Here is a 20821-nt window from a genome sequence, read left to right on the forward strand (position 1 = left end):
AAGTGCGATTTTCCCCCTGCCTGTCTAGGGCCAGGAAGGCAGGGCAGGGTGGGGCAGGGCAGGCAGGGGAGACCAGCTGTGCTGTGTTTGTTTTAGGGGTTTTCCTCTGCTGCTGGTTTCTAAAGAGGATGCCTGGGTGACTATGGGGACAGAGCAGGTTGGTCGCAGACACTCATGGGGCTGGGGATGGGGTGGGGGGCACACTAGAAGATAATGGGGGGGGCTTTACCCTCCTCCCAGAGCCAGGCCAGGGCTTGGAGAATCTTTGAAGCCCCCCGATGCCAGAGTTAGTCTCCCATTTTACACAGAAGGAGACTGAGGCTCAGTGGGGCCCGGGGATGTGGCCAAGGGCACGCAGTTGAGGGGGCTCGACAGGCAACTTGGAGAGGGAGTTTGGGGCTCCACGGGGGCTTGGCTGCTCTTTCCTCTGCCAGACTCCATCCTGGCCTCACTGTGCCCTCCCTCAACTCTGCACCCCCGCCCCCCCAATCTGTCAGGCCATGCGTCCTCTCCTGTCTTCTCCAGGTGGCCCGTCCTCAGCCCGGTCCCCATCATCCTCCCCCGGAGTGGGCACAAGCCCCTCATGGCTTCAGTAGCCAACAGCCAAACCATGAACCTGGGGTCACCGCAGCAACATTTAAGGAACTCTCACGGGTCAGGCCCTGCTCTAGAGTGTTCCAGAGGTGTCTACCCAGTGGGACCCTCACGACAGCTCTGTGACGTAGGTGCTGTCACTATTCCCATTTTACAAGTGAGAAACATGAGGCCCAGAGAGGTGAAGTAAGTTGCCCGGAAAGGGGTTTGAACCCAGGCCTCTCCCATGTTTCCGCGCTCCGTGTTAGGCCTCTGACTCTCTAGCACAGACCTCCCACCTGGGATTCAGGCTGGATGACCCCTCCCAGGTTCCCTTGAGCCCTCAGCAAAGGGGGTCACAGTGCCTGCCTGGTCCCTACCACCGTGGCTCCCATCTCTGTGACAAGACCTGTCTGTACCTGTCCCCTCCTCCCACCCCGAGCCTGGGAGCATCGCGGGTTCCATTCATTCACGACCATGTCGCCATACTCGGCTCTGCAGGCTTGGCACACAGTAGGGCCTGGGTCCCTGTTCTGGAAGGAACAAAGGCATTCCAGCTGGGGATCCCACTGAGCCTCCCCACAGTGCCCTCTGCTGGGCAGACCAAAGGCTGCCCCGGGGCCTGGCCCTGTCCCCCCGGGCCTGATCCCATCACCCTAATAACCCCCTGGCTTTATAGAGAGTCTTTCTTCCTCTGAGCTCAAAGCACTTTCCCATCTGTGATCTCCCTGGGACCAGCTGGAGCATTCCTCTCCCCACTTTACAGAAGCAAACCGAGGCCTGGAGAGGGACTGGGCGAGCCCCGGCGTGCTGCTGGCAGACCCAGAAAAGAGCTCATAAGTTTGTTGCTCCAGCCCTCTCAGTTGCAGGTGAACGGACTGAGGCCCAGAGGGGAGCAGACTTGTTCACATGAGTCCTGGGCCAGAAGCCTATGTCCTAAATACGGTCCAGGACTCTCCCAGGACATCGAGATCTCTGCCTGCAGTTCACCAGGGGTTGGCCAAGTCATTAAACATAAGGAGCCTCGGGATGCCTGGGGGGCCCAGAGGTTGAGCATCGGCTCAGGGCGTGACCCTGGGGTCCTGGGATCGAGTCCAGCATCGGACTCCCCGCAGGGAGTCTGCCTCTCCCTCTGCCTGTGTCTCTGCCTCTCTCTGTGTCTCTCATGAATAAATAAATAAGATAAAAAAAAAAAAAAAACCATAAGAAGCCTGTTGTCCCATTTGTAAAAGGAACAGTACTTCCTGCCCTTCCCGCCTCCCTGGAGACCAGGAGATGAAGGACATGGAAGCCTTGAGGCCAGGCGAGGCCTGATAATGACGAGGGCAGTGGTCCAAGCCGCAGGCATCAGCAGGACCCTCGCCTCGGTGGGCATAAGCACCCGGAGGCCCCTCCCATCCAAAACTTAACCTTCCAGAGGGTGGGTGGGTGGGCCGGCACCCATCCCACGTCCTGCTCTGGGTGAAGGTGAGAAGTGGTGGCCAGTCTAACCCTACTTCCCAATTCCTGCCCGTTGGGCCCTGCTTGGCGCTTCTCACAATTCGGCAACATGTGCATTTATTTTAGCGACTTGTTAATATTTATCTTCTCTGCCAGACTCTGAGTTAGGTGTCGGCAAGCTTGTCCCGCATCAAGAGGCCAGACCCTATTTCCAGCTGTGGGGGCCATACCGTGTCGGTTGGACTACTCAGCTCTGCTCTCGGAAGGTGAAGCAGCCACGGGGCGCCGGCCGGCTCAGTCAGTGGAGCCTGTAACTCTTGATCTTGGGGTTTTGAGCTCGAGCCCCACGTCGGGTGTAGAGATTACTTCTAAAAAAATCTTCAGGGGCTCCTGGGTGGCTCAGTCAGTTACGTGTCTGTCTTCAGCTCAGGTCATGATCTCAGGGTCCTGGGATCAAGCCCCGCATCGGGCTCCCTGCAGAATGGGCAGCCTTCTTTCTCCTTGTCCACTGTTGGTGCTCTCTCTCTCTCTCTCAAATACATACATAAAATCTTTAAAAAAGAAAAAGGTGAGGCATAGATGATAAAGGCAGCCCAGGTGGCTCAGCGGTTTAGTGCCACCTTCAGTCCAGGGTGTGATTCCAGAGACCCGGGATCAAGTCCCATGTCAGGCTCCCTGCGTGGAGCCTGCTTCTCCCTCTGCCTGTGTCTCTGCCTCTCTCTGTGTGTCTCTCATGAATAAATAAATAAATAAAATCTTTTTTAAAAAAGACATAGATGATAAGTTAACAAATGAGCATGGATATATTTCAATAAAACTTTATTTACAAAACAGGCTAAGGGCCAGATTTGCCCCAAGGATCATAGTTTGCTGACAACTACTCTAATGTCCGAGACAGGTGACACTTGTCTGATTGCTCTCAACTGTATCCCATTGTTCGGGCAGACAGCACATTGCAGGCACCAATTCGATTGATATTTGATGAATGAGGGACTGAAACAGGAAAGACGGGGCAGCCCCGGTGGCTCTGCAGTTTAGTGCCGCCTTCAGCCCAGGGTATAATCCTGGAGACCCGGGATCGAGTCCCGCGTTGGGCTCCCTGTGTGGAGCCTGCTTCTCCCTCTGCCTGTGTCTCTGCCTCTCTCTCTGTGTCTCTCATGAATAAATGAATAAAATCTTTAAAAAAAAAAGAAACAGGAAAGACGTGTGTGGTGAGACTTGAGGGACATGTGTGACAAGGACTGATCAAAGTGGGTACAGAGCTTGTGCAAACATCAAGAAGCAGGAATGGAGGGGATGCTGTCCATCCCCAGGAGTTATGAGGCTCGGAGTCACCCCAGAGGTCAAGATAGAGAGGAAACGGGGAGTCTAAGGGCTTCCCCAGTGTGGCCACGACTTGGACCCACTCCTAGGGGTTACTGGGAGGATTAACAGAACAGGACCTGTAAGGTCTGTAAGCACAGCCACTGGCACCTAATTATGTTGTTACTGTTATCAACCCAAATACCTGAAACTGGGCAGCCCTGGTGACCCTGTGGTTTAGCGCCGCCTTCAGTCCAGGGCCTGATCCTGGAGACCCGGGATCGAGTCCTATGTCGGGCTCCCTGCGTGGAGCCTGCTTCTCCCTCTGCCTGTGTCTCTGCCTCTCTGTCTCCTCTCTGTGTCTGTCATGATAAATAAATAAAAATCTTAAAAAAAAAATCTGAAACTGCCCCCAGGCCCCACCTGGGTCAGCAGGCTCTCCCACACTGAGGACGGGCCTGTGATGACACAAGAAATGCTCCCCAGGGAGGAGCTGAGGGATATCTGTCCAAGTGCTAAGGACACCCTACCACCTGTTCACTCACAGGCTGGAAGCTTCTCCAGGGCAGGATGTGGCCTTGCTCTAGTCTCTCCCATGCCCAGCACAGTGGCTGTGTCTCCTCCATCACACTGGAGGCTCACCTTTCTCTCTCCTTATCCCACCTAGTACACCTAGTCCAGCTTGTCTAGGGGGACGTGGAGTAGGGGGAGTGACTCTGACCTGTCACCCCACTCCAGAATGGACATATTCTGAGGTCAGCCTGTGGTCCTCTTTCTTAGGCACAGCCTGGTCTCCAGAGGGAGCACCTGGCATCCCAAGCCTCCAGGTGCAACAGGGAGTCCCACCGGCTGTGGGGTTCAGTCCCGGCTCTGCTCCTAACTAGCCTGGGTTCTTTCCCTGGGTCTCAGTTGCCACATCTGCATGGTGGGAGTTAGGACCAGGTGATGTCTGGGCTCCGGAGTGTCGCTAGCCTATCCGGAGACTTTGTGCCCATCCGGGTGGATACAGCCCTGTGGCGCACAGCTTGGCACTTTGTGTTAAGACAAAGGCACCCTCCATGGGGGCAGACACAGCCCGTGCCGGAGCTCAGGGCTTGCTGACCAGAGCATGGGCAGGATTTCAGTGCCCTCCACCCTCAGCTGGGCACCTTCGTCCAGGTCGCGCCATGCACAACCTTCCACATTGTCTGGGTCTGAGTTGCCAGCGTGGTACTTTCTGGGTCAGTCGGCCAAGGGAGGGAGCAAAGAATGAAAGTAGTCAAGAATGACGCTGTGTCGGGCCGCCCCCTGGTGGCCATCTCCCACGACACACAGGGCCCGGAAAGGCATCTTCCGAGTCTGGGTCCTAACGACAGGAGCCTCCTACCTGCCTGCAGAGATCCAGCACCCCAGACTCAGAGGACCAACCTCCCAACCCTGAGAAAGGGATCCCGCCGCGAGGCAGCCACTGTGGACCAGGCCCTCGAGAGGCACTTTTGAGTTGAATTTAGTGGAACTGTTGACTCACCAGGCTGGAAGCTTCTCCAGGGTAAGGGCTGGTCTCTTCCCAGTGTCCCTCCCCAGCGTCTGGCCCGGGGGCTTTCTCCTCTGTCAGACATAGAACTTTGCCTCCCCTATCAGACAGGGGGCCCACCCTTCTTTCTCTCTCTCCCTATCCTACCTCGTCCGGCATGTGGGCCTGTCACCCCACTCCAGCTAGCAGCCCTCAGGTGGGAGCCTGGCGCTGAGAGTGGGCTCATTTTGAGGTCAGCCTGGGGCCTTCTTTCTCAGGCTTCCTGGGAAGGCCCCACGCCTGGGTCATTACTGGATCCATACCCTACCTCCCCCCAGCTCTTCTCTCTCCCCCAGTGAACAGGAACCTCGGCTGTCTCATTTATGCTTAAGCAGTGCCATGCAGTGCCGGGCACACGGCAGGTGCTCAATGAACGTTTGCTGGATGAAGGAAGAGTTGCATCCAGTCAGTCCTGGCCATGATCGGTTTCTAGATATGTGACCTTGAACAGGTCTCATTTTCTGTCATTCAGTCAACAAATACCTACTGAGCATCTACCATGTACTACTGTTCTAAACACAGGAGTCCAACCCAGATCTGCTGGGCTTCCAATACTGTTCTTTCTGCTTATCAGCTCTGGTTCCTCTTTCCTGAGAAACCAATACTGAGATGGTTGAGACCTGGAGATGGGCAACCCCAGCCAGAAGTCCTGTCGTCTCCCACTGGCCCCCCAGACATCAGATCCTCCAGTCCCCGGGACACCCCCCAGCCTCCCGGAGCTGTCTCCGTACCTTTGTCACACAGAGCGCCCCTCCCTGTCTGCCTGCCCGTGTCCTGCTCAACCTTCAAATTCCCATTGCAGGGTCATGAACTCCTTGAAGCCAACCCCACGACCTTTGGCAGAAGCAACTCAGCTGATGTGAGGATGCACCAGTGTCTACACTGACCCAAGCTATTTATGCACCTGGCTCCCCCCAAGCCATGCCTTCCCCCCCTCCCCTGGGGAGTGCCTGGGCCTAGACTGAGTCGGTTGATTGATCTCTCCCTGTCAGGCCCTGAAGCATCCGCTTGCCACGCTCCAGCGCCCAGCGCAGGGCCAGGCACTCAGGGCAGGCCACAGGATCCCCAAAGTCATGATGGGAGAATTGGATTCAGGGCACCACCTGGGCACTCCCTCCTCTGGTCCCCTCCCCCACGGGGGCTCCTATCTCTCCCCCCCCCCATAGATACGTGGAGCAAGGAGGGCACTGGGGAAGGTAATAGAAGGTCACAGGGCAGATGGACTGTGGGCCCATCTGGGAAAGGACAGCTTGCCCTTGGGGAAGGGCAACCACACATCTTAGAGCTGTCCGGGAATCTGGGAATCATCCGCTTCAGCAGAATTCCAAGGGCTGGGAAGGTGAATGTGGGCGTGCAAGGGGGAGCTGCCCACCCTTGCAAGGCCCGGTCTTTAGTTAGTGCCCCGTTGGGCTGACAGGCAGGACACCTGGGCTTGAATCCGTATCCCTTTGTTGTGTGACCTTGGGCAAGCCCTTGACCCTCTCTGAGCGCCGGTCTGTACAATGAGAAGATTGCTGCCCAGCATGAATGCCAGAGGCAGGAGAGCTAGAGCCACCTCACCCCGCCCTGGCCCCTTTTCTGGGACTGTGAGCAGGGGACCGTGGGTGGGGCCACTGCCCAGCCTCATCCACCTATCCCTGTCTTGGGCTGCAAGGGGCACAGTGGGCATCCTCTCCCCTGTGAACTGCCCTGTTCTCTGCTGGGGTCCCCCTCCCGGTCCCCCCCCCCCCCCAGCTGCTAGGCTGCCAGCTGGGAACATCATCAGCTGTGACCAGCGTCCTGCGTCATGGTGAGTCAGAGCCATCCTTCCAAGCCAAGTCCAGTCACCCCACCACAGGAAGAAGAGAAAGGACACCTTGCCCCCTGCAACCCTGGGCCACACAGGAAGGACCCCTTTTGTTCTTTCCTGTTCCACACAAGGACAGGCACACACCTGGCACTGTGCAAGGCACCTGGGCGTCCCGGGGGATCTGGACATACTGTCCCTTCAGGGCTCTCCTCCCCTACGCCAGACTTGGGGTGGGGCTGCTCTGAGCGGGGGAGAGCATGGGGGTCTCTGAGCATATGTGGCTGAACACGGCACAGACTCTAGGGCTGGCACATCTCTCTTCTTCACACCCGCACATAGTAGGTGCTTCACACATATTCATGGAATGGAGGCTCTTTAGGCTTCCAGTAGGTGTAGCGGAGCTTGGTGATGTAATAATACATCCTATCCGTGTCCACCGTCGCTGTTATTTATTTTCAGCCCTAAGGACCTACTATGTCTCATTTTGCATATGTTTCTTACTAATCCTTACAGCAATACTGTGAGGTGAGATTATCCATCCCCCCTCACGGTTAACAGATGAAAAAACAGGCTCAGGGAGGTGAGGCAACTTGCCCAAGGTCACACAGCTATATGTGAGCTGAGCCAGCTGTCACACCAGGTCTGCTGGCAGCCGTGGCTAGAGCCACTCCCGACCTGAACCCTACCTCAGAGAGGGGAAGAGGCCTGGGTCAGTGCCCGCCCCCACCCCCTGGCAGTCCACCGGCCCCTCAGATGCTGCCCTGCTGGGGGCCTCCTACTCCTGCCTCAAACCTTATTCATTCCTCAAAACCCTGCCCAGGGCCATCACCAGTTTTTTTTTTTAATTTTTTATTTTTATTTTCACCAGATTTTTTGGGGGGATCCAAGAAACCTGGCTTCCTCAGCTGTAGAAGGTGCACAGGCAGGTGCAGGTGTAAAGATGGAGGGAGATGATGTGCAAGTGGCTGCTGTGCTTGTGCACGGGAAGGTCGGCTCAGGAGCTGAATGTGCGTGCACGGGAGTGACCATGTGTACAGGTGAATGCGCATGGCTGTGCGAGTGTGCTAGTGTATGTGAGTGTGCACGAGTGCGTGGTACACGTGGGAGAGTGTGCTTACAGCTGTGTGCCTGAGTGATAGAGTGAGCCCCTGTTGCCCCACGAGACAGGGGACCCAGGGCCCCGGTTGCTATTTATTCCTTAAAGATTTTATTTATTTATTCATGAGAGGCACAGAGAGAGAGAGAGAGAGAGAGAGAGAGAGGCAGAGACACAGGCAGAGGGAGAAGCGGGCTCCGTGCAGGGGGCCCGGTGCGGGACTCGATCCCGGATCCTCGGGTCACGCCCTGAGCCGACGCTCAACCGCTGAGCCACCAGGTGGCCCTGGGTCCTGGTTGTTAAACTAAGGTTGTGTACGTGGGGCCGCAAGTGCTGGAATCTCCGCGCACCCCTCTCGGTCCCCTTCCCGACCTTCAACCCCGTCAGCAGGTGGCGAGGAGAGGGGGTCAGGGGGGTCCCTCCCCTCTCCCCCAGCCGTAGCTCCCTCCCCCTAGCGGTCCTCACTGCGCCGCTCCGCGCACCGCCCCAAGTCCCGCCCCCGCCCCGCGGACCCCGCCCCTCCCCCCGTCCCCCGAGACCCGCTGACCCCGCCCCTCCCCCTCCCGGTCCCCCCAGCCCCGCTGACCCCGCCCCTCCCCTCCTGCCCCCCGAGCTGGGCTGACCCCACCCCCTCCCGGTCCCCCCCGCCCCGCTGACCCCGCCTCTCCCCTCCTGACCCCCAGACGGGCTGACCCCACCCCCTCCCGGTCCCCCCCGCCCCGCTGACCCCGCCTCTCCCCTCCTGACCCCCAGACGGGCTGACCCCACCCCCTCCCGGTCCCCCCGCCCCTCTGACCCCACGCCCTCCCGGTCCCCCCCGCCCCTCCCCTCCTGCCCCCCGAGCCGGGCTGACCCCACCCCCTCCCGGTGCCCCCGCCCCTCTGACCCCACCCCCTCCCGGTCCCCCCCGCCCCGCTGACCCCGCCCCTCCCCTCCTGCCCCCCGAGCCGGGCTGACCCCACCCCCTCCCGGTCCCCCCCGCCCCTCCCCTCCTGCCCCCCGAGCCGGGCTGACCCCACCCCCTCCCTGGTCCCCCCCCCCCCGCTGACCCCGCCCCCGAGCCCGGGCTGCGGCCACAGGTGCGCGCGGCGGGCGGCGCCGGGGGCCGGGGAAGGGGCGGGGCGGCTGCGCGCGGCTCGGGCTCCGGGGCTCGGGGCGAGCGCTCCCCCGGGCCCCCCCGCCCTCCGTGCTGCCCGCGGCTGGCAGGAGCGGGCGCAGCGCGGGAGGCGGCGGCGGCAGGGACGACGAGCGGAGCCCCGGCCCCGGCCCCTGCCCCTGCCCCGGCCCCGGCCCCGGCCCCTGCCCCTGCCCCTGCCCCTGCCCGCCCGCCGCGCCGGCGCCGCGCCTGAGCCCCGGCCCCGCGGAGACATGAGCGCCCCGCGGCCCGACGCACCCGAGGCGCAGCGGCCCGGCCCCGCGGCCCCGTGATGGGCTCCTGCGTGTCGCGAGGTGAGGGGGCCGGCGGGGGCGGGGGCGGGGGGGCGACCCGGCCTGCCCCGCCCGCACCCCCCCACCGAGCCCCAGGGGACACGGTGCCCCCGGGAGGACGGGGGGGCCGCGCAGAGGGAGGGCAGGGGGGAGGTGGGGGAGGTCGCCGCGTCTCCAGGCCGGCTTGGGGCCACACCCAGGCAGGTGGCACGGAGCGGGGTCGCTTCCGACCGCCCGAGCGGTCCCACGCCCCCTGCCGCGTGCTCGGGAGAGGAAGGGGGGAGGGGGAGGGAGGCTCCCGGTTGCTCCGCGCCTCGGCTCCTCGGGAGGGCGGTTGGCAGCACCGGGAGAGCCAGCCGACTGCCCTTCGCACTCCCCCCAGACCCAGGCCCGACCAGCTCAGCGCCCCCGCTTCTGTCCCCCTTACCCCATGCCCTGTCTGCAGAGCCCCTGAACCTCATCGACAGGAGGGGGTTAAAGGAGATGAACAGGTTATAAAAAAGGTGTCCCTTCCCCCACCCTCATCCCTAACTCCTCACCCCACCCCCCATCCTTGGTCAGGGGACCGGAAGGGATGGAGAAAGCTAATGTCTAGGCAACCCCTGGGCCTTTCTTTCTTTCTGCTTCTGAGCTTTAAAAGCTGCCTTGCCCTGGCACCTCTGCTCTCTTCCTGCCCTTCCCAAGGTGGTACCCCAGGAGTTGGAGTAAGACTGGCTCCTACTCAGAGCAGGGGGTGGTGCAGGTGACTGAGGCTTTGGCTCCAGCTCTGCAATCCCACCGACCCCATCCACAGGGCCTGGGGGCTGTCATCCCACCTGACACCCCCCAAAACTTAGTTGTAGAGGAATGAATAGACCTTGGGGAAGGGCTGCGCGGGCCCTGGGGTGGAGGTGGGGGCTTGTGCTGGGGGATGCTGGGGAAGGAGCATAGCACCCTTCTCTCCATCCTCTGCCCTCTAAGGGGGCACATCAGTCCATGTGGGACATTCAGGTAAGCAGCTTGGGATGTCTCAGGAGGGTGTCAGGGCTGGAATTGTGGGTGGGAGTTAGTTCCTGGGAGGTTCATTCACTTATTCATTCATTAAGCTGATGTTAACACCTCACCTACTGTGTGCATGCTGGGCATCTAGTGAGGACAAGTCCAGCATAGCGTGTGCCCTTGTGAGGCCGACAGCTTGCCAAAGGGAAAGGAGTTTTAAGAAGGAAGAGTATTTAGGGTTCTTCAGGACTGACAGGCTCTCAATGTTTCTGCAGAAACCCAAAGGCTAAAAAAGAAAAAAGAAACCCAAAGGCTCTGGGCAGGCTCTGGGTGTCAGGGATCTGGGATGGGGTGTTTCCTTGGTGACTGTGTCCCTTCCCCGTCACTTGGCCATCCAGTGCAGGGGCCCCAGCCCTGTGAGCCGCAGACCCACTGAACAACAGTACAGGGGCCAGGGAGGAAGAGGGGCCTGCCAAGGTCAGACTGGTCCTCGGGTCCTCGGACACCCCCCTCCACGGGGCTGGCACCCTCCGCTGTGCCTGGTTGAGGTCATGCAGACTAAAGATGGACTTTCTTCCCCCGTCCTTCTGTGACTCGGCTGCCCGAGTGGCACCTCCAGATCTAGTTGTGTATTCTAACCTTGTCCCCCTCCTGAGGGGGTGACACTTACAGTCTCAACATGCAGCAGGCAAGTTAGGTAATGGTAAAGAAGGGACGAGAGCATAGAGCAGAGGACAACCATGGTCTCAGGGACTGAGCCACTAAGTGGAGGTCACACCCCCCCTCTAATGGTCACTAATACTCCCAGAGCGCTTACCAGGTGCTGGTTGGAACATTTTAGGTACAACTAGCTAAATCGGGGTAGGTACTGTCACGGTGCTCAAATTACAAGTGGGGAAGCAGAGGGGAAGCTGAGTGACCTGAAAAAAGCTGAGGCTGTGCCCCTAGCCTCTGCACGGCGCCCCCAGCCCGGCGCCCCCAGCCCGTAGCCGGGCGCCTGACCCCCTCCTCTCCAGCTGCAGGCTTCTAGGCCCGCTCTCCACACTTGCACCCAGTGCTAACAACCACCCCTTTCTGCAAACGCCCCCCTTTGCCTGGTACGCAGCCCTGAAGCCAAGCCAGGGATTGCGAGCCTCATGCTGATGCCCATACCGAGCCCAGAGCCTGCACGTAGCTGGGGCCGCCCTAGCCAGGCCCCAAGCCCCAGCCACAGGCCACACCTGGGAGAGCCTCCCCGTGCCAGCATGGGGCAGCAGTTTGCTGCTCTGTGCCAGGCCTGAGAGGCTAGGGGTACAGACTCTGGCTCCAGCCAGCCTAGGTTCCCCCCCACCCATTCACTCACTCTGACCTCAGCAAGTTGCTTAACCTTGAATGTGTTACAGTGTTCTCATCTGTAAAATGGGACCAATACCCGTATAAATGCCCTAGGGTTGAGGGCAGGGATTGAATGACTTAATTCCTGTAAAGCACTCAGACCGGTGCCTGGCACGTGTTAGCTGTTTCTTTCATTTAAAATGTTTTGTTATCACCCTTCTGTGCAGACAGCTAAGCGAGGACTTCTTGGCTGGGAAAGGGGAGGCTCCAGGGGCTTCCAGCCCCATCCTGCCTCATGGGTGCCTCATGGCCCACACTCGAGCTGCCGAGGGCTTGGGGGAAGTGATGGGACCAGAGTAAGGCAACACGTGCTGTTTCCAGGAGCTATTTTCTGTTCATCATTTACTTTTTTTAAAAAGAGATTTTATTTATTTGAGAGATGAGAGAGAGAGAGCAGGAGGAGGGGCAGAGGGGGAGGGAGAGGGCTCAGCAGGCTCCGTGCTGAGCGCAGAGCCAAGTGCCGGGCTCAGTCTCCGGACCCTGAGATCATGACCTGAGTCACCATCAAGAGTCAGCCGCTTACCCGACTGAGCCACCCAGGCGCCCCATTCATCATCTACTTTTAAGCTACTGTTTGTGGGGCGCTTATCCTAAGCCAGGCTGAGCCTTTACTCTTCTGACCTAGTTCGTCCTCATTCAACCCTGGGATGTGGGGCCCAGAGACGCAAGAGTCTTACCTGAGGTCACACAGCCAGGACACAGAGAGGCAGAATTTGAATTCAGGCAAGTCCGTGTTAGCCCAGCGCCTGAGTGGGGAGCCCCTGCCCTTTGCTTTCTGATGTGCCCCGCGTGAGAGAGGCGCTGAGTGCGTGGCCATTGCTTAAAAAAAGCAACCCTCTGAAATAACTCCTGCGGTTGGTATCTGGTCGGGGCTTTGCCGCCACCCCTGGTGACGCTGGTGTACGGAACAGGGGAAGTTAATATCTACACTTGTCTCTCCAGCCCCCGGGGCTCCCGGGGTCCACCCCATGCCCTGGCGCTGGAGCCTCTCCTCTGGCCCCCCCGGGCCCGCCTGTCCCAGCCTTGTCCTCCAGCCAACCCACTGGCCTTCTGTCCTCACCGAGGGAGTCTCAGTGCACTGGGCCTCAGGGCTTATGAGGGCAGAAATTGGGGACCGAGGTCTTTCTTCTGCAAGGTCAGACACCTCTTTGCTCTGGGAGAAGCCTCCAGCTCTGAAGGGTCTGGGCAGAGCCCCCCTGCCACCGCCCGATACCCAGGGCCTCTGACCCTGACCCCCTCCCACTCCCCCAGCACTGTCTCACCTTGGCCCCTGCAGAGCCAGTGAGTGAGTGACCTGACATGGGCACTAGGGGAGACCAAAGAAAGAGCAGATGGGGCCTTGCCCTCTGGGAGCTCACTGTCTGAGGAGAGAGACACAATCCTGCCCGAGTAGTCTAATGGGGGATGCAGGACAGGGACGTGGACGCATGCACAGAAAAACAGCCTGAGGAGGTCAGCGCTGGTCAGTGGTTTGAGCGCAAGCTTTGGGATTTCAGACTAGTTTAGGTTTGAACCCCATCTCTGCCACTTATTAGCTGGTGACCTTGGAGGAGTGGTTTGATGTCTCTGAGCCTCAGTTTCCCCATCTGTAAAATGGGCATAATGAGACCTACTTTGCAGGGTTTTGGTGAGGGTTAAACGAGAGATAATGGATGAAAAGGCCGAGGACGGTGCCTGGCACATAGTAGGTATTCAATAAATAGTAGCAGCAGATCATTGCAGGCCAGACTTTGCTCATTCACACTGCTGGTAGCCTAGTACAGCTGAGGCCAATCCGGGCAGGCTGCCTGGAGGAGGTGAGGCGGGAGCAGGATGGGCTCGAGGATAGCTCACCACAGAGACAGAGCCACGGGATGGTGGAGGACATAGAAAGGAGCTGAGGTGTGTGGAAGGTCCTGGAGAAGGGCCCATTGTCTCCCTCTAACCTTGGTTGGGGATAGAAATGGGCCCCCTTGTGCTGCATCAACTCACTGATGAAGTTACCGCTGTGGCCCTGGTGGCCTATAAACAAACATCCCGGGGACCCGGAGGGTACTTGAGGCTGGGCCTCTGCCCAGCTCAGAGGGACAGCCTGCTGTCATGGCAGTGACTCACCGGGCAGAGAGGCCAAGGGCTCACTCTTGGTGGCCTCCCTCTGCAGAGCCCCCAGGGTGAGCTCTAGCCCCAGGGGCGGGACCAGAGGTCAGAGCAGGGGTGACCACGATCTGTCCCCGAGGTCTAGAAGGAGGAGCGGGTCTGGGGGCGGAGAGGGTCGGAGCAGCTGCGGTTTAGAGTGCCTGCTGTGGCAGGTGCTTCCGCCCCGGCAGCCCTTCCCATCTCCCGGGTGACAGCGCACGGGCCACAGCGCGTGCCGGGGTCCTGGGTGGCGGTAAAAAGCCGGGATTAGACCCGGGGCAGGGGCTGCAGAGGGAGCACTGGGCCCGCTGTGTTCTCCCCGGAGGCAGGGCCGGGGCCTGGAGCTCAGCGGGCGGGCGGCAGCACACACCAGGGGAGCGGCTGGCTGGCTGGAGGAGGCGGCCACAGGGGTCCTGAGAAGCTTCGAGGGGAGGCCTGCGGCTGTCCAGGGAGGGGCAGGGCGAGGGGTTTGGGCCCAGGCTGCTGCTCTGTTACTCTGTGCCTTCAAGAGGGAGTGTACCCTCTCTGGGCTGCTGGGAAAGGACAGGGTTAACCCTGGGCCCTCTCTGCCCTCCTGGGGTGCAGAGCCCCGGGGGACACTCTGGGGGCAGACGGCAACCACAGTGACTAACTAACGGGCTGGGACTTGGGCACCAAAGAACAGCTAGAGCTGCAGGCTCATCCTAGGAGCAAGCAGAGGAAACCAGGGTGGGAGCTTTGCAGCGAGAGGGCTGAGGTTAGAGCTCAGGAGGAACTGTCTGGGTGGTTGGACTCTAGAAAGCAGATTGAGGAGCTGGTGTGAGAAGCAGGGAGCATCCTTGGTAGGCAGAAGAGAGCTCTGCTTGAAGGCAGAGGGACGGAGGAGACGTCTGGAGGACGCTCCTCTCCTTGAAGGATCCCGATGGCCCCTCCAAGTTGCCAGGGCAACCAGAGGCCTGTCACTGCTGTGGCCAGGGGAGGCGGGGGAGGGGGCAGGTCGGAGAAGGGGTCTCAGGCCTCGAGGTCGCTGGAGTAGCGTGTGGACTGGGGAGGAAGGAGGCGCCCCAGTAGCAGTGGCCAGGGGTCCCCTCAGGCCGGCCCCAGCCCCCACCCCACATGAAACACTGTGTTTTTCCAGTTGCTGCTGGTGACGTGGCCGCCAGTCCCAGCTGGGCGAAGAGCAGCCTGTGATTTCACCCTGGGCTGCTCCATTACCTGACGTCTCCATGGCAACCAGCCTGTGACATCACGGGGCCCAAGTCCTCAGGGGGAGCAGGCGGCTTTGGCGGAGGCCCCTGCACCCCAACTGAGGCAGGGGGCGGGGCAGGAAAGGCGGAGAGGGGGCTCAGTGCCAGGAGTCCCCCGAAGTCCACCTTGGCCAGTGACCTTGTTCAAGTCATGTCCGCTCTGGGCCTTGGCCTGTGACACCGCCTCCCAGCCGCCTCCGCGCTGAGCTCCCCTGCTCCGCGGCCTGCGGTCCTCCGGGGACCCAGGGGCCCTAGAAATATTCCAGCACCTCTCAGGGTTCCTGGGGACAGCCTGTCGCCAGCAGCTCGGCCGGCCCCTGCGTACGCCTGCTGGAATCCGAGGAGGGGTGACTTTCAAACGTTTTTGACTCCAGCCCGTGAGGAATACACGTATTTCGCACCACGACCCAGCACACACTTAGGACACTCTTACCGCAGATGTGTGTGTGCACACCCCTGCCGGCATGTGCATGCCTGCGCCGTCTAAACCTAAGTTTCCTGAAACAACACTTGACCTGACTCCTCTTTAGGTTCTGGTATTTTCTGTTCATTTCTATTGTGTTTTTCAATCACATGACCTCGTAAGTGGCTTGCATGAGCCACTGAAGGAGGTGCCCCCGACCTCAACACCTCCTCTGAGGGACCTGGAACATTCTGGTTTCAGACAGGCTCATCCAGACCTCCTGCACCTGCTGGGCTGTAAGTCTGCAGGCCAGTCTCAGAACTCTCCAGTCCCTTAGGGATCCTGAGTCCGGTCCGATGTGGATGGAGACTTCCACCTCACATCCTGCTGAGTGTTCCCTTCGGGCCTCCCACCAGGACTGGCCACAGTCGGCTTTATCCCCTGCTGGCCTCCCTCCCCTCTGACATGTTGGGGTCTGGCATGAGGAGCTTGAGAAAAAGTGGCCAAGATTTTTTTTTAAGATTTTATTTATTTATTAGAGACAGCGAGCAGGCGAGCGTGAGCACAAGCAGGGGGAGAGGCAGAGGGAGAAGCGGGCTCCCCGCTGAGCAGGGAGCCCGATGTGGGGCTCAATCCCAGGACCCTGGGATCCTGACCTGAGCCACCCAGGGACCCCAGCCGAGATATGTTTATTTATCTGGAGCTCTGGTGGTCTCTCTTGGCTGCCACTGGCTCAGTGTTGAGGGAAAATTTAATGAGCAACATGCCAGGCCCCGTGGCAGGTGCTAGGGCTCTGGTGGCAAATAAAGCTGACAAGGACCAGCCCTCAGAGAGCTCATGGTCTAGTGAGAGATGGTGAACAAGGAAACGGACACATAACGTGTGCTGACGGGCATCATAAAGAAGGAATGACGTGGCGCCTAGGTGGCTGAGTTGGTTAAGCATCTGCCTTGGGCTCGGGTCATGATCCTGGGGTCTTGGGATCAAGTCTCCTGTTGTGCTCTCTGCTCAGTGGGTAGCCTGTTTCCCCTTTTTCCACTCCTCCTACTTGTGCGCTCCCTCCCTCTCTCTCTCTCTCTCTGTTAAATAAATAAAATCCTTTTTTTTTTTCAAAAGGAATGCGACAAAATCAGGGGGTAGGAAAAGATGGGTACCATTAGACAAGGTGGCTGGAGGCCTCAAGAAGGTTCTGACATTTGAGCGAAGACCTGAATATGGTGAGGGAGTGAACCTGTGGCTTTGTGGGAGGAGAGAGTTGGAGCTAGAGGACAGGAACAACCAGTGCAAAGGCCCTGAGGCAGGAGTCTGCTGGGTGCATCTGAGTGATTCGTGTGGCTGGAGTGCAAGGCAGGGGGGCACAGGTGCCAGGTTAGTATGTGTGAGTTCTCCTAAGGGGCCATTTGGGGGGCCTGCCCATGGCCGAACCCCTGTCATGGGAGATCTGACCTGCTTCAACCTCTTCTCTCCCCTGCCCAACTCCCATGCCCCCTAAAGTTGCTCACCCTCCAGCCTCTAGGGGCTGGGGTCCCCTTGCCCTGCAGGCGGCCCTCGTAGGAAGCACCTTTCTCAGTGTCCTGTTGACCCTGGAGAAACTCACAGTCCTTGCCGTGCAGGGGGAGGGAGGGCAGGCTGCTCTCGGGGTTCGTGACATCCACCCGGGGCTGGGGGATGCTCGCCCCTCCTTTGCAGACGTCCCAGATCTCTGCAGGGGAGTCTCCGAGAGCCCCTCACTTGGCTCTTGGGGGGCAATTGGTCGAGTCAGAGGGACGGTGGGAGGTGGGGTAGCAGAGCCTGTGGCAGCCGTCTCCGGGAGGGAGTCTGCTCCCCCCCACCCTCGGCAGTTGTTCTGTTCGGGGCCCTGGGAGGCAGGCAGGACCTGGAGAACAAGTATAGGCCACTGCCCACTTCACAGATAAAGAAATGGAGGCTCGGAGCGGTCAGCCAAGGTCCCGCAGGAAGTGAAGGGCAGCGGCGTCCGAACGGGGCGACCTGGCACCAGAGCCTCCCCCCTTGTCTCGGGAGCAGAGCCCGAAGTGAGGGTTGGGGTACAACGGGGACGTGAGGGAGGTCTGCCGGAGGGAACCAGGAGAGGAGCGGAGAGCGGGACAGACGAGGCGGCCTGAGTGGGGGACTCTGGGTTCCAACCCCAAGCCAGGGGTCTGGGGTCCCCCCTCCGGTCTCTGCAGAGGGCAGCATTCATTCAGCTCCGGCTCCCCTGGAAAGGGCCCCAGGTGCCGCCAGGTGGGAGCGAAGGACTGGGGGGGGGGCTGTGGGTGCACAGGACAGGACAGGGATCCGAGCACATGGGGCTCAGCGGCGCCCCGTCCTCCCCTCCCGCTGACACCTCCGCAAGACCCCTCGCTGGCGCTTCAGCCCAGCACCCACGGCCCACCCACGAGCGCCCAGCCCTGCCTCGGGGGCTCCTGACACCTGGCCTCAGCCTACAGAGACTCCCTGGCCTTGGCTTCCTCCTGGTCGGCTTCCTCCTGGTCGTTGAAACCAAAGAAGGGTGTTGGGACTGGGACCCGGGTCTTGCCGAGGCCTCGCCTCCCTGCTCCTCACAGCCCAGACTCCACGGTTCTGTGACACCCCTCTCCTGGCACCCACCCCATTAGCTCCCCTGCCCACAACATCCCTCTCCTTCCCCCCCTCCCATTAGCTTCCCCCCATTAGCTCTCCTGTGCGGCCCCGGAGCCCCCACAGAACTCCTCAAAACTCCTTTTGTGCTTTGGAGGAGAGTGAGCCTCAGCACCAGAGTAACTGGGCTCAGACCCTGACTTCCAGCTACTGGCCGTGTGCAGCTGGATGCCTCCAGCTGGTGAATCCCCGTCTGGGCCTCAGTTTCCCATCTAGAAAGCTGAACCATGAATTCCTTCCTCTTTTTTTTTTAAGGATTTTATTCATTTATTTATGAGAGACACAGAGAGAGAGGCAGAGACACAGGCAGAGGGAGAAGCAGCCTCCACGCAGGGAGCCTGACATGGGACTCGATCCCGGGTCTCTAGGATCACACCCTGGGCTGAAGGCGGCGCTAAACCGCTGTGCCACCCGGCTGCCATGGTCTCCGTTCTCATGGCCTCACCTGCACCGTGTGAGGAGGGACTGGCCACGTCAGTACAAAACTGTCCGGGAGCGCTGGCTGCTGTAAAGGAGGCTTGTCGGTGATGGGGAGAGACTGGGGCAGGGAGGGCCTCTCCGAGGAGGGGACCTGGAGCTGAGACCTGAATGACACGGTTCAGGAAGATCTGGGGATGGAAAGGACAAAGAACAATTTGAGGAGCAGCAGGGAGGCCAGAGTGGCGGGCACAGCGGGCAGGCTGGCGTGCAGGCCCCTGAAGGCCCTGCCGAGGGCCGGCTCCCCGCCTCCAGTGCAATGGAAGGAAGCCAGTGGCGGGTTTTCAGCAAAGATGCAGTCAGACCTGTAGCATCCCTGTGCGGAGGGAGGGTGGAGAGTGGGCCAGGCGAGAGGGTGGTACCCCCACCCCGCCGTGGGGAGCCGTGGTGGGGATGGAGAGGGCTAAGCTGGAATGGAGGTCGCGGACAGAGCCAGCAGGACTTGCTAGTGGGGGGAAAGGCAGCAGTGAGAGAAAACTGGATGTTTGGTTGGTGCAGCTGGGTGGGCTGTTGCATCATTTTCTAAAATTGGAGAAGTGGAGGAAGATGGGCCCAGGTTTCCTTGAAAGGCTCTCGGGCATCCTGGCAATTCAGTGAGGGCTGCGGGTATAAACGTGGGCATCGGCTGCACTTGGGTCAGGTGTCCTGGGAGGGACCCCGAGATGAGAAGGGGCCAGACTGGAGCAGAGAAGGGGTGGGGGAGCCCTGAGATGGGCAGGGCTGGAGGGGGAGGAGGGGGGGAGGCGCAGTGTCCCAGGGATGCTGAGAAGCCAGTGAGGAGACCCGAGAAGTCACCCCTGGGCTTGGCCACGTGAGCCAAGGCTGTCTCAGGAAAGGCCCGGAGAGGGTGGAGGAGAAAGCAGAGGTCGGACACGAGTCTCCCTAAGTGTGGCCTGGAAGCGGGCAGAGGAGCGGGCACGGACGGAGCTGGGGGGGAAGCAGGGGCCGGGAGGTCTCTAAGGGATGGGAGATCCTGGGGCTGTTTGGGTGCCGGGCGCTGACCCAGTGGTGGGGGGCTCGATGGTGGGCGTCGGGGGAGCAGGGATGCTGGCAAGAGCCCCGACTGGAGAAACACTACAGCCACCACGCTGGGGACCAAGAGGGAGACACAGCAGATGGGCAGAGGAGAGGAGAGAGAGTGCAGGGCAGTGGTGGGGGGAGGCAGGCCAGGCCGGGGGGGCCACCAGGGCGAGGGGAGCTGGTCTTGGATGGAGTAGGGACAGTTCTTCCTTTGTCACAGGAGGGAAAGCAGATGGTCTGGGCAAAATGCGGCCAGGGCGATGATTTGAGGTGGGAAAGTGGGGCGAGGCCTGTGGAAGCTTCTGGATCTCAGTGAGGGAGGGAGAGCAGCCAGCAGCAGGTGCAGGCAGGGTGCTGCTCCCCGTCCCCCAGGGGTTTGAGAAGGAGAGCCGCGCGGGTAGGCAGCCTGGCGGGAAGCAAACAGCGGGGCCTGGAGCCGTGTAGAAGGATCCCCGACCACGTCCCGTGTGAGGCCAGCGACATGCAGCCCGGGCTGGGGGCCGGCAGAGGGTGAGACCAGATGGGGCTGGGAGTCGAGGGCATCTGTGGAGGAGAGCTTGTAGGCTGGGCCAGGTGGTCGTGGCTGGCCCAGGGGGTGCTAGAATTAAAGAAAATGGAGAACAGGCCGCGGGGGAAGGACTCCCACTGAGGGCACCAGGCAGGGGCAGATCTGGCTGGACGCCTCACGTGCCGTGGGCTTGGGTCTCTTTCCTACACGACGACACCCTGTTTCATCAGGTGACAACAAAGTAGTGCCCATCCCTCGGGGCTGGCCTGAACAAGCTTCATAAGGAGGAAAGTATGGTTTTTTTTTGTTTGTTTGTTTTTTTCTGAGTTCCTCCTGTCGTTGTTTTTCCAGATCTGTTCACAAGTGCCCACAAGGACTGTCCCATGCCGCAGGGCACGGACCCCCTGAACCCGGACTTGCCCTCCGGGCACCAACCTACTATTGCTCCAGACCATGTCACTGGCAAGGTAACTGGTCCCTCTTGCTCCTCACCCTCACCCCTGCCTGGGCCCTGATTCCTGGGATGTCCCCTACACTGTTCCACGGGGAGCCCAGACTCTTCCAGTTTTCCCTCGTGGGCTACTTGGTGTGGGATTAGAGTCCCTGATGTGTGGTATGCATGTGGATGAAGGTCTGAATCGGGCTGGGCATCCAGGGACTGGACCAGGCTTGTTCAGAAGAATCCTACCTTCGAGGTCTTTTCACCCAAATTAACTCAGCTTTGCAGATAACAAGTTCCCTGACCAGCCCACCACCCCTTAGCAGCCTGCCCTGCCCTCTGGAGGGTAAAGGAGTGGCATTCTCTCTCTCTTTCTCTCTTTTTAATATTTATTTATTTATTTATTTATTTAGGACACAGAAAGAGGTAGAGACACAGGCAGAGGGAGAAGCAGGCTCCATGCA

At 60.0% G+C, this 20821-nt stretch overlaps 1 protein-coding gene across 5 annotated transcripts in view; it reads left to right on the plus strand.

Moving 5' to 3' along the window:
- The window catches only part of FAM131C (family with sequence similarity 131 member C), a 32382-nt gene that overhangs the window by 6757 nt on the left and 4804 nt on the right, over positions 1-20821 (plus strand). The window contains exons 1-3 of one of the 5 annotated variants that reach the window (XM_077899494.1): positions 9456-10170; positions 12158-12255; positions 20270-20385. In XM_077899494.1, the coding sequence (XP_077755620.1) occupies positions 10091-10170; positions 12158-12255; positions 20270-20385 (294 nt within the window). In that variant the 5' untranslated portion in view covers positions 9456-10090. Of the gene's footprint in view, positions 1-9061; positions 9202-9455; positions 10171-12157; positions 12256-20269; positions 20386-20821 lie in introns of those variants that run through there. The other 4 variants (XM_077899496.1, XM_077899499.1, XM_077899497.1 and 1 more) reach the window with 4 other exon arrangements.

Source organism: Canis aureus, chromosome 5, assembly GCF_053574225.1.
Source record: "Canis aureus isolate CA01 chromosome 5, VMU_Caureus_v.1.0, whole genome shotgun sequence".
Lineage (NCBI taxonomy): Eukaryota > Metazoa > Chordata > Mammalia > Carnivora > Canidae > Canis > Canis aureus.